Here is a 12,688-nt window from a genome sequence, read left to right on the forward strand (position 1 = left end):
GTCGGTGTACTCTGCACGAGTAACGAGTAACGACACATTATGGGGCTGAACTCACACGGTGTATACCCAGTCTACATTAAATGTGCGCTGCGTTTAACAGAAGAAGTCAATCCGGTGGTTCGACCAGCCAGCTCCCTCCTGTGCATGCCGAGGATCAAAATTACGACACCAGCGTAATATGTTGGCCCCCGTCTCTGGGATATTCCAGCTTCTATTCACTACAATGGAAGGAGTCAGAGGCGTGCTGTCCATTTGAATATACAGTCTATGGTTTGCACACATAAAGACAAAACAAATCTGTCCGTGATCAAAGGCCTTGAAGATGAAATGCAAACCTCCACTCAAACATTTTCATAATGAGTCGGCTTCATCAGTTACATAACTCGCTTCTCAACATGATTTAATTTTCTCCCCCGGGGGCTCAAGGGAACTTTAGAGGAATGTGGATCTGTATCTGTGTTTGTCCGTCCATGAGAGCAGCAGCACGAGACGTAATCATTCACAGGCAGGAATGCTCTCAGCCTCGCTTCACTCCCAACACAAAGGCTTTATTTTAGCAGCAGGGAAACACGCTATATATACAGCGATCATGTTCATGTTGTGTAAACGTGAACAGGGAATGTTTGCAGGGAGACTCGAGAGATCAGATCCTCTGTTCTCCCAGTATGGACGGGGGACACGCAAATCTCTTTCCCACAAAATCAACAACACAGTGGTGGTGAAAGTAAGCAGATTACTTTACGGGCCTCCTTAAACTCATGTCATGTAATCCTGTTACTCTGTGTACAACACATACTGACTCCATGCAACATGAGAGAGAGGAGATACTCACTGAGCATTTCACACCATTAGAGGCACAGATGGATTTCTTTTTAAGCACCACTTGACATGTATTGTCCACATCTGTCCTATTATTGCAAACCCTTATGTGTATATTAGAAGGCTGCACAGATTACTAACATGATATTATAGTTTATTAGAAATATGACAGACAACATGTTGGAAAAGAAAAGATGAAGGAAACTGGAACTAAAACATTTTTATGATCTGGGAGCAGAACACTGGATACTATTCGTCAAGTTTGTCTAAACCCTCGACTGAATCCTGAGCTTTAATCTGCTGCGGACATCTGAAGCAATTGACAAGAGTCAGATAAAAAACCTGAGACCTGCACAACAACAAATTCAAAAAACCGTGTGTCAGCAAAAGCATAAACATGATGCTCATGAGTCACATCTCAAAGAGTCAGCAGTGTATCTGCTGCATAAATCAAATAAAAAACAAACAAGTCTAACAGCAGAAGAGAGGGACGCTTTGAAAATAACTCATTATTACAGCACTGGTATATTTTTTTATTTCCAAAGCCAAACTGGGAAAACTTCCATCTTAAGTCTGTAATCTTTTTTATTTCAGCTCTGCTGGGTGTCACCTATGACCCTAGTTTGCTCTACTTGAGTTTTTAATGGATCTGAGAAATACTGATGGAGAAATTTTCAAAAAGAACAAAAATGACACAAACTGATATCTGTTAACAAATTCAATAAAGCCCTTGCGGGGTCAAATGGACTTAAAAAAAAGAAGATAAAGTTCAAGTGGAAAGTTTATCTATTCATTTCAAACTGAAGCTTTAGTGCTGCAGTCTCTGTGGCAGGATATCATTCAAAAGCACACAGAATACTCTAAGGAGGAAAATGTTTGGTCCATGACATGCTCAATTTGCATCTGCAGAGAATGACGTTTGTGGGGATTTTCTTCATGACATTCTGGAGCACTTACCTGAGAAATGTTCAGGGTGTGTGCGCAGGGAGTTCATGAAGTCACTCATGGCGTTCAGTTCATTCCAGTGTCGACCAAGCTGCAGAAAGTTTGGGTCACTAAACAGAAGCTCTTGAGCATCAGAGTAGAACTGAGCCAATCTGAGAACAAATATAAAACCCAAATAATGTAAATTAACATCTTATATAATCACATATGATTGTATGTGTTATCCACACATGTACAAAATGATCCAGTGAGCCATTAACACACATTCTCTTTAACTCTGTCACATCATTCTGCTCTTTTAGCAGGTTTTTAATGACCTCTACCATCTCCTACATTGAGTTGTTGTAGTTGGACACCACGCCTGGAGATTCGCTGCGTGTGGGGTACTGAAAACAAGGATTATTGGCATTGCAGAAGATTCCCTGGATCCACGGCAGGATCCCTGCAGAGGGCATGGCCTTGTTGGGGAAGTGACCTGAGGAGAAATGATCAAGATTTATGAATAAGGACACCACAGGGCACCATGCTTCTCTCTCTGAGGACATCAATTTTTGTGATATTTTCATGAACAGTGAAGTCGTTTTCTTACATTCATGCTGACGGTAAAGCGGATTCACTCTTCTCAGCCACACTAGTCCCATGAAGAGCACCACAGGCCACATGAGCTCCATGAACAAACGTAACTGGTTAAAGATCACAACCAAAACCTTTCAGATCTATTTACTATCACCTCCGCCATGGAGGTTACTTTTTCTGTTTGTCAGCATGGGTTTGAACTAAATGGTCATCTGAAAAGAATGAGCCCTAAAGGTATTTAGCATTTAAGCAGAGATGCTTCTTGTTCTTCTTGTATCATCTGCATGCAATGACATCAAAAAATTAAGCAATAAGGAAAAACCAGGTTGGTATCAGCTGTTTAGTATGACCCCTAAAAGCATTGAACATTAAAGCAAAAGGTGGGCATCGGCTGCAAAAAATGACACCCAGAAGTCTAACGCATTTTAGCAAACAAGTGGTATCATCTGCATAGAATGAAACCTAAAGCAGTAAGCATTTAAGTTTAAAGGCTTATATCATCTGCATAGAAAGACACCGAAAACATTTAGCCCTAAGGAAAAAGATTAGTTTCATCTGTTTAGAATGACACCTAAAAGTATTTAACATTCAGGAAAACAAGTGGTGTCATCTGCAAAGAATAAAACTGATACGTATTTAGCCTCTAAGCAAATAAGTCTTGTCATCTGCAAAGAACAGCACCGTAAGCATTTATGCAAACTGGTTGGTATTGTCTTAAAGTATTTAGCATTTAAGCAAAAAGCGTGTGTCATCTGGAAAGAATGAAACCTTTAGGCCTTTAGCATTAAAGCAAATAAGTGATATCATCTGCATAGAATGACACCTAGAGCATACGAGTTAATACATGGGTATCATCAGCAGAGAATGATATCTAAAGCATTTAGCATGTAAGCACATTAGTGGCTATCCCCCGCAAAGAAAGACACCTGAATGCATCTAGCGTTTGAGCTGATAAGTGGGTATTATCATCTGAAAAGAACACCTTAAGCATTTAGCATTTATGCAAGAAAAGGTTGGTATCATCTGCATAGAATGACACCTAAAGCATTTTAGCTAACGGTAACCCTTTAAAAGGATGAATATAGCGTGCTGTTGATGGACGAGACAATTTTACCCTCTGCCTCCTGCGTACGGTCCAGTTCTTCCACAACAGGAGTTTGACCTGTCTTCCTGCCCCCATGACTCCTCCTCTTCACCCCCGCAGGGCCTGGCACCAACCGACAAACCTAAAACCAGACGGTCCACAATGATCTCATGAGCTTAATAAAGCTGTATAGTATTTAACAACAATTCAGGAAAGACTGAAGATACTTAGCATTTAGGAAACAACATTTTGTGAATAAACTCTTGAACTTTAGTGTGGCGTCATTGAAAAGGTGTCTGTTCATTCATCCAGTACGTGTACTTTGAGAAGGCTGTCATTAGCCCTGTAACGAGCTTACTGAGCTCAACACACTTCATGTGGTCTGAACAATAATCTGACTTTTACACAGTCTTCCCACATGTTCTCAAAACTATCATGGCTAACATCACAACTTAAAAATACCACAGACTCTGAGCACGTAAAGAAGTTACTCGAATCCAGCCCTGTTAAAACTACTGTGGAATTTCACAGCTGCCAATACATTTAGCATTTGAATTTCAATACATGGCTACTACAGCACGTCATATCACTTACCAGAAGAACAGTTACTGTAGAACACTCGGCGTGTGTATTGATGTTGAATAAATAAAGCATAACACCACATATTCCTCCGACACGTCTTGTTGTTGCAAACACAGCAAGAATCCAGACCTTGTGAATAGTTAAGCAGATTGCTTTAATCTCCTTTCTCACTTCTGGGAGACTGCCAACACTCTTATCCTTTAGTAGAGCTCTACATCACCTAACCCCCAGGCTCAGGGTCACACTATATAATCCTGCCTCTGGTATAATCCCACTACCTGTAAAGAACAAATGTGCAAATCTTAAAACATATTTTACAACACCTACCATTGTATGTATCTCTTTACATACAATGAATGTCATGATGCTTGTAATAGTCAATATGTTGATTAACTTCTGTGTTAGTCTTTACTGTAGGCCTAATTCTTACATATTTTTGGGGTCTAAATGACCAAAAGCAAAAAGTTTTGGAACTGCTTCAGAAGTTAGCTTTAGCTTGCAGCAATGAAACAGGCTTTAATGTAAACAACAGGGGATAATTAGCCGATCAAAGTACAGCCACTAAAAGTTGTTTTTGTCCCTGACAGGCTGAGATTACAGAAATAATCCTACAGACATAGGCCTTTATGTTACAGAGGGAGAAGATTTTCTAACCACATCGCTCTCTACAAACACACCAGACTACATTGACAAACACAATAATTTTACCTCAAAGAACATGACAATATCTGGTCCTCTAGTAGCTTTTAAATTGGTGTTATATTGAGACTATGGTATCAATGGTTAGATTGGATGAAACATACTATTTCTGAAACTCAAAATAACACAAAAATGCTTCAGTCAGCAGTAGACAAGCAATTAGTTTCAGTGTTTTTGTCTATGGAGTCTGGTTACTTGGAAGAGTGCAATGGAAGGGTTCTTCCCTTCAAGGCAAAAGTAATGTGATAAAAAATAAAGCACTTTCAATCAAAGTGCTATACATGACTCATTAAAAAAACATTAAAAACATCTAAACTCTAAAACCTCACTAAGACTCAAACAGAACATTAGGGAAATGTACAAACCACCCATGACTCATTAGCAACAGTAAACAAGTGGGTATTATTTTTGCTTTAAATAGCTCAGCAGAGGCAGGCCTGCCTAATGTCCAGAGGTCCACTTTTCCATAATGTTGGTGCATGGTATCAATCAATCAATCATTCTTTATTTGTATAGAGCCAATTCACAACAAGTGTTATCCCGAGACACTTAACAAAGAGGAGGTTAAAGACCTGACTCATTGTTAAGAAAAATTGGATAGGGGGAGTTAAGATGCATGAAGGATTTCTCCTTTGAATATCACATTCCTGTTGTCCACACTTCCTTGCCGCTGAGGTGGAGGTCGGAGCAGGTTGGCATGAATTAGGGCGGCGGTGGTTGTGGGGGCGACACAGGGTGTGAAAAAGCCCGCTCACCAACTATCTTCTTTTTGACCTTTGGGACACTCAGAAGACCAATGGGGAAAGTAGAGCAAAATCGTACCCAGTGGTGTCAAGTAAAGTCAAAACAACAATGGACCCAGTTCAGATCCCTGTGGAACCCCATGCCTAACAGGGACAGAAACAAGAACTTTAAGAGGACGCTCTTTGATCCATCGAGGATTATGCTGCAGACGTTACAGCCTGATTCATTGCTGCAGGTTGAAGAAATCCACTCAAGGCAAATTTCCCTTAAAAAAAAAACAGACCATGGTGGAATTTTTCAGATATATTTTAATAAGTTACAAAAGGGTGTTTGTTTTCATGTACCTGTTTTTTACATTGATCTTTGCAACATTCTGTTATTCTTGTACATTACGATGAAAAAAACTGATATTTAAAAGACATGAAGCACGTCCAATTACATACAAAGAACCTGTAAGGTTGTTTAAGATAAGATCTTAAAAACTACTGGAGCTTAAAAAAAACAGCTTTGGCTATTAAGAAATGTAAAATTTTATCTTATAATGAAAAAGATAATGCCGTAATACAATCTGGTTTCATTTCTAAAAGCTTGTCAGAACAGTGTAAGATGACAACATACAAGTGTAACAGTATAAAAACAAGTGGACGCACAGTTAACCCTTTGCAACTGGTGTGCAGTAACACGATACATGTCAGGACAGGATGTAACAAATGTCATTTTCTGTCTTTATACTCAAGATATCTGCAAAGTGATGACTTCAGAATGTAACAGTTTCAGACGATCTGATTAGTGCACCAAACTTTCTCTCTGTTGTGATCACCTGCACTATTGGAACCATTCAACATAGTTATTTTTTTGGTATATAAACATTCATAGAGAGTGAGCCTGTAGGATTTTTTTTTTTGTACAAAATACTCAAATAAAAATGTAATTGCACAGCTTTAAAAAAAAGAATTATAAATATTTGTAGCAGGCGACAGAGTGTTCTGAGCAGGTGATTGGTGATGAAATATTGGTGATTCATGTTGAACATTTACAGCGTTTTAAGTGCATCATGTTTGTCTTCAACTGTCCACACAGTGCTCACAATCATGAAACATCTGGAAATGTCTCTGCAGTGTCTATGCAGATGTTTCTTATTATTTGTGCACATTTGATCACTGTTTTTGTTTTAGATCTCTCAGGCGTTCACACAAAATGAGCCTCTCTGTGTTCCACCTCCTGCAGCCGTCGAGGCCTCAGTCTCTGATACACTGGTTTGGCCTGGTTCGGGCCCAGTTCCTCAGGGCTGGAGCTGGGAGACTGAGACATGGCCGCCTGCTCAGCCTCCTCCTCCTCCAGAGGTTCATCTACTGACACCTCTATCTCAATCCCCAACTCCTCCTCATCCTCATCCTCCTCCTCCTCCTCCTCTTCTTCTTCATCCTCATCTTCTTCCTCCTCAGCGCTGTTAGCTAAAGCAAAGTTCTGCAGAGTTTTAGTTTTGCTCCCAGGCGGGGGCTTGTAGAAGGTTCCTGGGGGAGGCTGGAGAGTCCTGGGAGCCCTGAAAGCTGTGACCACAGGGCTGTACTTGGTCACGTTGTCCTCCCGTCTCAAAGTCCTGTTTGCTCGCACTGCGACAGTGTACGGCCTGTTGGGGTAGATGTTGCTAACGGCGCTCCCGGTCATCCCGAGAGAGAAAGGTGAGGAGGATAACGGCACAGACGCTGATAAGCTGCTGGAATCTGCTGCCGTACTCTCCGGAGGAGAAGCGGTCATTATTTTAACACTTTTGGAGACTTCATGCTTGTACTGTTTGTCCCAAGTTCTGCGTAACGTCTGCGTGTCTATAAATGTACTCCTGAAATGACCTCCCGCTCTTGTTCTCGTATTCTCAGTCTCGTCCACCTCTTCGATGGACTGGTCGCAGCTTCCCCCCCTCCTGTCGTCCTGCTCGCTGCTGTTCCTCGTGTTGTTCTCGTCCACTTGTCCTCGGTTGAGGACCTGTTCGGCAGGCATGCTCACCGGTCGGGAGGACAGTTTGTGTCGGGGGTGTCGGAGCTGGACTCTGGTGACCGTGTTGTGCTGATAACGACGGAGGACTCCCTCACTGGGTTTGCCCACTTCAGGGACGCCTGATGACAAAACTCCATTAAAGGTCTCTGAGTCCTCTTGGTCAGCTTAAAAAAAAAGAAGAAGGAGAAAACAAGAGTTCATTATTAATGTATTGAGTTATATGATTGAAAGCATTATTAAGATACACAACAGATTAAATACAACAACAGCCAATCAGTCTGCATTCTTTAGCCTGCATGCAGGACATTAAAACACGTCCATCCTGTGTCTTTCCTTCTCTTTCACGTCAGGTCACTGTCATAGTTTGGATTTTCTAAACTACACAATATAAGGGAATAAGGGAGGTAAAGTAAGCAGCAGCTTTGGGTGCAGCCCCCTCACTGTAGCGTGAATATCAACCCTAAACACTAAGCTAACGTCAGCTGCAGCTCAGCCTGCAGCCTCTCCAGACAGAGTGTGTTAACTTCAATCAAGAGGAAACCTCCAGTGATGAAACCATGAAGCTAGTGTAGGAGTTATTTTGCGATCATAGTGTTTACTATATCATCCAGCAGACAGCAGAAACTGTTTCCTTTACGATGATGGTTTTTGTATCAGTACTGACCGGGTTGGAAGTCTCCTTCATCCAGGCTCGGTATCGTCTCCTGAACTTCAGCCAATAGATGTGAAGAAGGGATGATGGAGGAATGTCTTTTATACACCTTTGAGCTCTGCTGTAATACAAACGAGACGAGAAGCAAGGAGAGAAAACACGAAGTCAAGTCTTCGAAATAACATTCCACATTAAATACCTGAACTCTTGTCTTTAATAAAACACTGCGATTGTATATCTTTATTATTTACCTCCTTGATGTCTCCCAGCGACTTGGAGTGGCGGTTCAGCTGCTGCTCCTTCTCCTGCTGGGTGAGGCGGGTGTCGGAGCGCTGCTGGGCGTCGACCTCCGAGGGGGAGGAGGGGCTGAGGGGGCTGAGGGGGGTGTCAAAGACCATCTGGTAGTGTCTGATGAGGAGCTCGATGATGAGGGCCTGATACGGGTAATCCACCAGAGAGGAGAGGGAAACTTCAGCGTCCGTCTGCCTCGGTTTGATCAGCGTCGGGCCGAAGATGATGCCCAGGTTACTCGCCGTCATTTTATTCTCCTCTGATCGCTCCGTCACCCTGGAGAGAGGACGGATCATCGTTTGTTCATTATTATCCACAAACATCACATCAACAAGATTCATCAATATGTGTTAAAGTAAAACACTCGATCTTCTGTAGAAGCTGGTGAAATGACACCAGCTTGATTTATATTTAGTCTCTGCAGTAACATGTTGAAGTTTCTGCTGCTCATCACAAACTGACCTGTGCTCAAGTTTTTGTTGCTGTGTTTAACCGAGAAAGCATCGTGTGTGCACATGAAACTCTTTGAGATATCTCTGTCACAATGAGGGAGAAAAAGAAAATAAATCTCATCCTGAGAGTCAGAATGACAGAAACTGTCTGGTGCACACTAAAGATACTGTTTTGTTTGGGGAACACCAGAATGATTTTGGTGCACACCTGAAACTTTTTGCGCCCAGGTCTCCACAGAGTTAGAATTCTCCAGCTTGTGATCTGAAATGTATTTGATCTTTATTTTTATAATCACTATCTATTTGGTGTAAACGTCCTTCATTAGTCTGGCACTGTTTATTTCAGGGACAGAGGATAGAGTTGTAAATTGGAGCGAGGAATGACATGCAGGAAAGGAGCCACAGGTCGGATCCGAACCCGGGCCGCCTAGCCTTGGCCCATTGGGCTGACCCACACTAACCACTAGGCCACCGGTGCCCCCTTAGTCTGGCACTCTTTGATCATGCGTCTGTATGTGCATGTACTGGATTCAGTGTAAACGTTGCATTCTTCTTATAAAACAAATCAAACTGTATGTGTAGATATATTTTTAGGTACTGAAGGTCTGACTGTACACACTGCACTGAGCTGACTCGTGTATTATGGGATGTTTACCGGTGCAGATGCTCTATGAGGAACTGCAGCGTCTTATAATGAGCCGGTGGCATCTGTCTCAGCAGGTCTTTAATCTTGAAGAGGACTCGGTTCAGATCCACGCTGACCTGGGCCGGGCCCACCGAGGACGGGCTGAGTCTCAGAGCCTCGAGCTCCTCCACGATGATACTCTGACTCTCCTTCGCCAAACCGATGAAGTCGTTGTAGTAACGGAAGAGGATGAGCGGCTCTGGAAGCTGCAGAGGAAAGCAACATTCAAACCAGGAAGTGAATAATAAACAGAGGCAGCTGAAATATGTGACCAAATAAACAGCTGGGACTGAATTAGAAATGTGATCAACTGTGAGGCGAGAGAGCTTCGTCCCAAAATAAACACGGACAAATAAATATCACAGCGGCTTCACTCTGTGGAACATTAACCCTTTAACTTCCTTATTTAGAGAACCCTCTCTGCTCTGATTGGTTCATTTGAAGTAACTCCATACCCTGATAAAAACATCATTTAATCCTGCAGAGCACGGGAGATGCAACACAAATCTAAAAAAACAAAGCCACACAAAAACACCAACGAGGTTTTAGAATGAGGCGGACGTCGAGAAGACGAGAAACTCCCGTGTTCTGAGAGGTCAAAATATCGTTTCTGAGTTTGGAGTCTGGCGGCTTTTCAGACAGCTGTTTCTGGATTAAAGAGGAGGAATTACTGCAGAGAAACTAATTTAAGTAGGTGTTTTTGTCAAAAATATCTATTACACTTCTCATAAGACACATTCACCCGATGAGTTCAGATAAACATCTTATTTCAAGAGATAGAAAAAAAAGGCCTGAATAGAAAAGTTGTCCTTGTCGAGTGTCTTGAAATAAGATGTACTTCCCTAATTTAGACAGCACTTCTCCTTTCAAGAAACTCAACAAGTAAAATGAGCTACTACTAGCGTTCAGTGATAGTCGGTCGCCTCTCCACCAGAAGGTCAGATAAATCATTTACATATAAAAACAGGGTCGAGGTTGAAAGTGATTTTCAAGGAGCTCACCTGTCTCAGGTAGAGTTTGAGCACGTTGCTGATGTCATGTGGATAAAGCTCCGAGAGCTCCACCAGGTGTTTCCCGTTCTCAAACGCCTGACATAACTTCTCCACCCGGGACTTGGCACCGTTCACGCGGTAGATACCCTGCACAGAACGAAAACCCAGAAATGAATTCAACACAGGACAAAAGACACATTCTTCTTATGGTCAAACTGTGTGGATGAAACAAGGAAGCATAAACGTTAAACTCTTGTGCTAAAGTTATTCTGGTGACATTTATCCTGATCCTGTTTCATCTTCAGATGCACTCAAATCTTTTAATATCTGACAGTAGCAGCGTTCTCTCTCGTTTGGCTTCATACATACTAGTTATTAGTATTTCATCTCTCATATTATCTGGAGAGAAAATACCTTAATGTTCAGCGCTCTGTTCTCGATCTCTGACGTGCACTTCCTGATGATGAAGGGAACGCCGTCCTGGCTGTTTTTAGCCGCCTGAGTGAAGTCGATGCCGAAGAGGTGGAGTCTCCCCTGCAGCTTCTTATGACCACACTGGATGGCTAGAGTCTCCAAACACTTCTTATGACAGGCCAACGAACACTGCAAACACCACCACATGGATCTCAGTTATTACAGAGACACACTGAGACATGAGAGACAAGACAGGCGGACTTTAGGGAAGAGGTTTCAACAGAAAAGGACCCGACTTTTTGATCTTCAAAGCTGAAGAGGCAAGATGATGACTTCAGCTTTAGATTCAGTCAGAGTTGGGAAAACAGGCGGTAAAAGCTGCGAGGCAATCTTTCACATGATGTGCTTGTTTGAAGTCATTTCTGTTATGATATCTTGCATGAAATAATCCTGTTTTAATCCAGAGATAGGCCTTTCATTGCTGTTTTCAAATTCACCAGACTCCTTTAACATAAACAGTAATTGTGCCACACAGAAAAGAAATGCTTGTCTACTTCTGACTGAAGCAGGTTTGTCTTATCTTGTATTGCCCACATACGTATGTTGGATCTGATCAAACCACTGACACCAAAGTCAAACAGTAACACCTTCTAAAAATCTACTAGAAGACCACAAACTCCTGAGATCTGTTAGGTCATATAAAAGGTTTTTATGAGTGTGGTGTGGTGTGTTTGTAGAAAGTGATGTAACAGCTGTTTGTGTTTCAAATCATCTTCCTTTGTAACAAGAAGGTCTCTGTGATGATGTCACACATTTAGAAAAACTTTTAACATCCATCCATAAATCAGGCTTTCCATTAACCTATTACAAAGGTAAACCATTGATTCCAGTTTGTTGAGGCCTTTTTACATCAAACAGACGTTTAAAGGAAGTCAGATCGGGAACTGTTCCACGTCAGCAAACCTTTTGAACCAATAAGAGAAAAGACTGCAGAGTTCTCATGTTTGTAATTGAATCCACCAGTGTTACATAAACTCTCCCAGTAACTCTTGTTTTTTTGTTTCCCATCTTATAAATATGGAGAGAAACTGGATCTGAAATGAACCGGCGGGGGGTCACAGGGGTGACGGAGGAGAGTCCTCAGAAGACAACAAAAGACCTTCAGTTTCCACGCTCGTTCCCGACTGAGACCCGGAGGAGGATTTGGACTCTGAGCAGAACTTTGTTGCCAGTTCAAAGTTTCGCTTTAATTTGGATGTTTTGATGAGGGCAGAGGTGCTCTCTCTCTTTTGTCGCTCTTTGATTTCTGCTCACCATGACTGATAAAGACGCCGTTCTAAACTTTTGGCAGCGTTCATGGAGGACTCGTCGTCCTCTGAATGCTTTGGACTCGCTGAAGTGACTCACGGCTGGTCTGCATTTTGTTCAGTTTGTTTTTTGAGCTAAATGGAGAAGAAAAGAAACCAGGGTTACCTCCTCGCACTCGGCTCCATGAAACACCACCAGGCCGTCACACTCGCGACACTTGGATGGAGCTCTGAGCTTCCTCAGTTTGTGGGTCTGAGCAGCTTTGGACATCTGGGTGTTTCTGAAGGGACCCGGGGAGCTGGCTGTTTCAATAATCATCTCACTCAAACCTGCAGGCAGGAAGAGGAACGCAAAAAAGATGCTGGTTTTTCTTCTCGTATGGAGCATGAACTCAATAATAACCCAAAAGATTTACACAATATGAAAAACACTTTGTGCATTATATGAGAA

General features: G+C 42.2%; 2 protein-coding genes across 4 annotated transcripts in view; both read right to left on the reverse strand.

The window, feature by feature from the left end:
* Nucleotides 1–4,133, reverse strand: part of abca4a (ATP-binding cassette, sub-family A (ABC1), member 4a) — a 43,106-nt gene extending 38,973 nt beyond the window's left edge. The window contains exons 1-5 of the mRNA XM_061064989.1: nucleotides 4,019–4,133; nucleotides 3,455–3,566; nucleotides 2,354–2,447; nucleotides 2,098–2,239; nucleotides 1,777–1,916 (exon numbers count right to left, since the gene is read on the reverse strand). Coding sequence (XP_060920972.1) covers nucleotides 1,777–1,916; nucleotides 2,098–2,239; nucleotides 2,354–2,447; nucleotides 3,455–3,520 — 442 coding nt within the window. The 5' untranslated portion in view covers nucleotides 3,521–3,566; nucleotides 4,019–4,133. The remainder of the gene's footprint in view (nucleotides 1–1,776; nucleotides 1,917–2,097; nucleotides 2,240–2,353; nucleotides 2,448–3,454; nucleotides 3,567–4,018) is intronic.
* Nucleotides 4,134–5,739: 1,606 nt separating this feature from the next.
* Nucleotides 5,740–12,688, reverse strand: part of arhgap29a (Rho GTPase activating protein 29a) — a 47,345-nt gene continuing 40,396 nt past the window's right edge. For 2 of the 3 annotated variants that reach the window (XM_061064984.1, XM_061064986.1), the window contains 7 exons: nucleotides 12,404–12,567; nucleotides 10,931–11,119; nucleotides 10,526–10,663; nucleotides 9,495–9,730; nucleotides 8,348–8,663; nucleotides 8,109–8,217; nucleotides 5,740–7,608 (listed from right to left, as the gene is read on the reverse strand). In XM_061064984.1, the coding sequence (XP_060920967.1) occupies nucleotides 6,638–7,608; nucleotides 8,109–8,217; nucleotides 8,348–8,663; nucleotides 9,495–9,730; nucleotides 10,526–10,663; nucleotides 10,931–11,119; nucleotides 12,404–12,567 (2,123 nt within the window). In that variant the 3' untranslated portion in view covers nucleotides 5,740–6,637. The remainder of the gene's footprint in view (nucleotides 7,609–8,108; nucleotides 8,218–8,347; nucleotides 8,664–9,494; nucleotides 9,731–10,525; nucleotides 10,664–10,930; nucleotides 11,120–12,403; nucleotides 12,568–12,688) is intronic. The other variant, XM_061064985.1, reaches the window with a different exon arrangement.

Source organism: Labrus mixtus, chromosome 19, assembly GCF_963584025.1.
Source record: "Labrus mixtus chromosome 19, fLabMix1.1, whole genome shotgun sequence".
Lineage (NCBI taxonomy): Eukaryota > Metazoa > Chordata > Actinopteri > Labriformes > Labridae > Labrus > Labrus mixtus.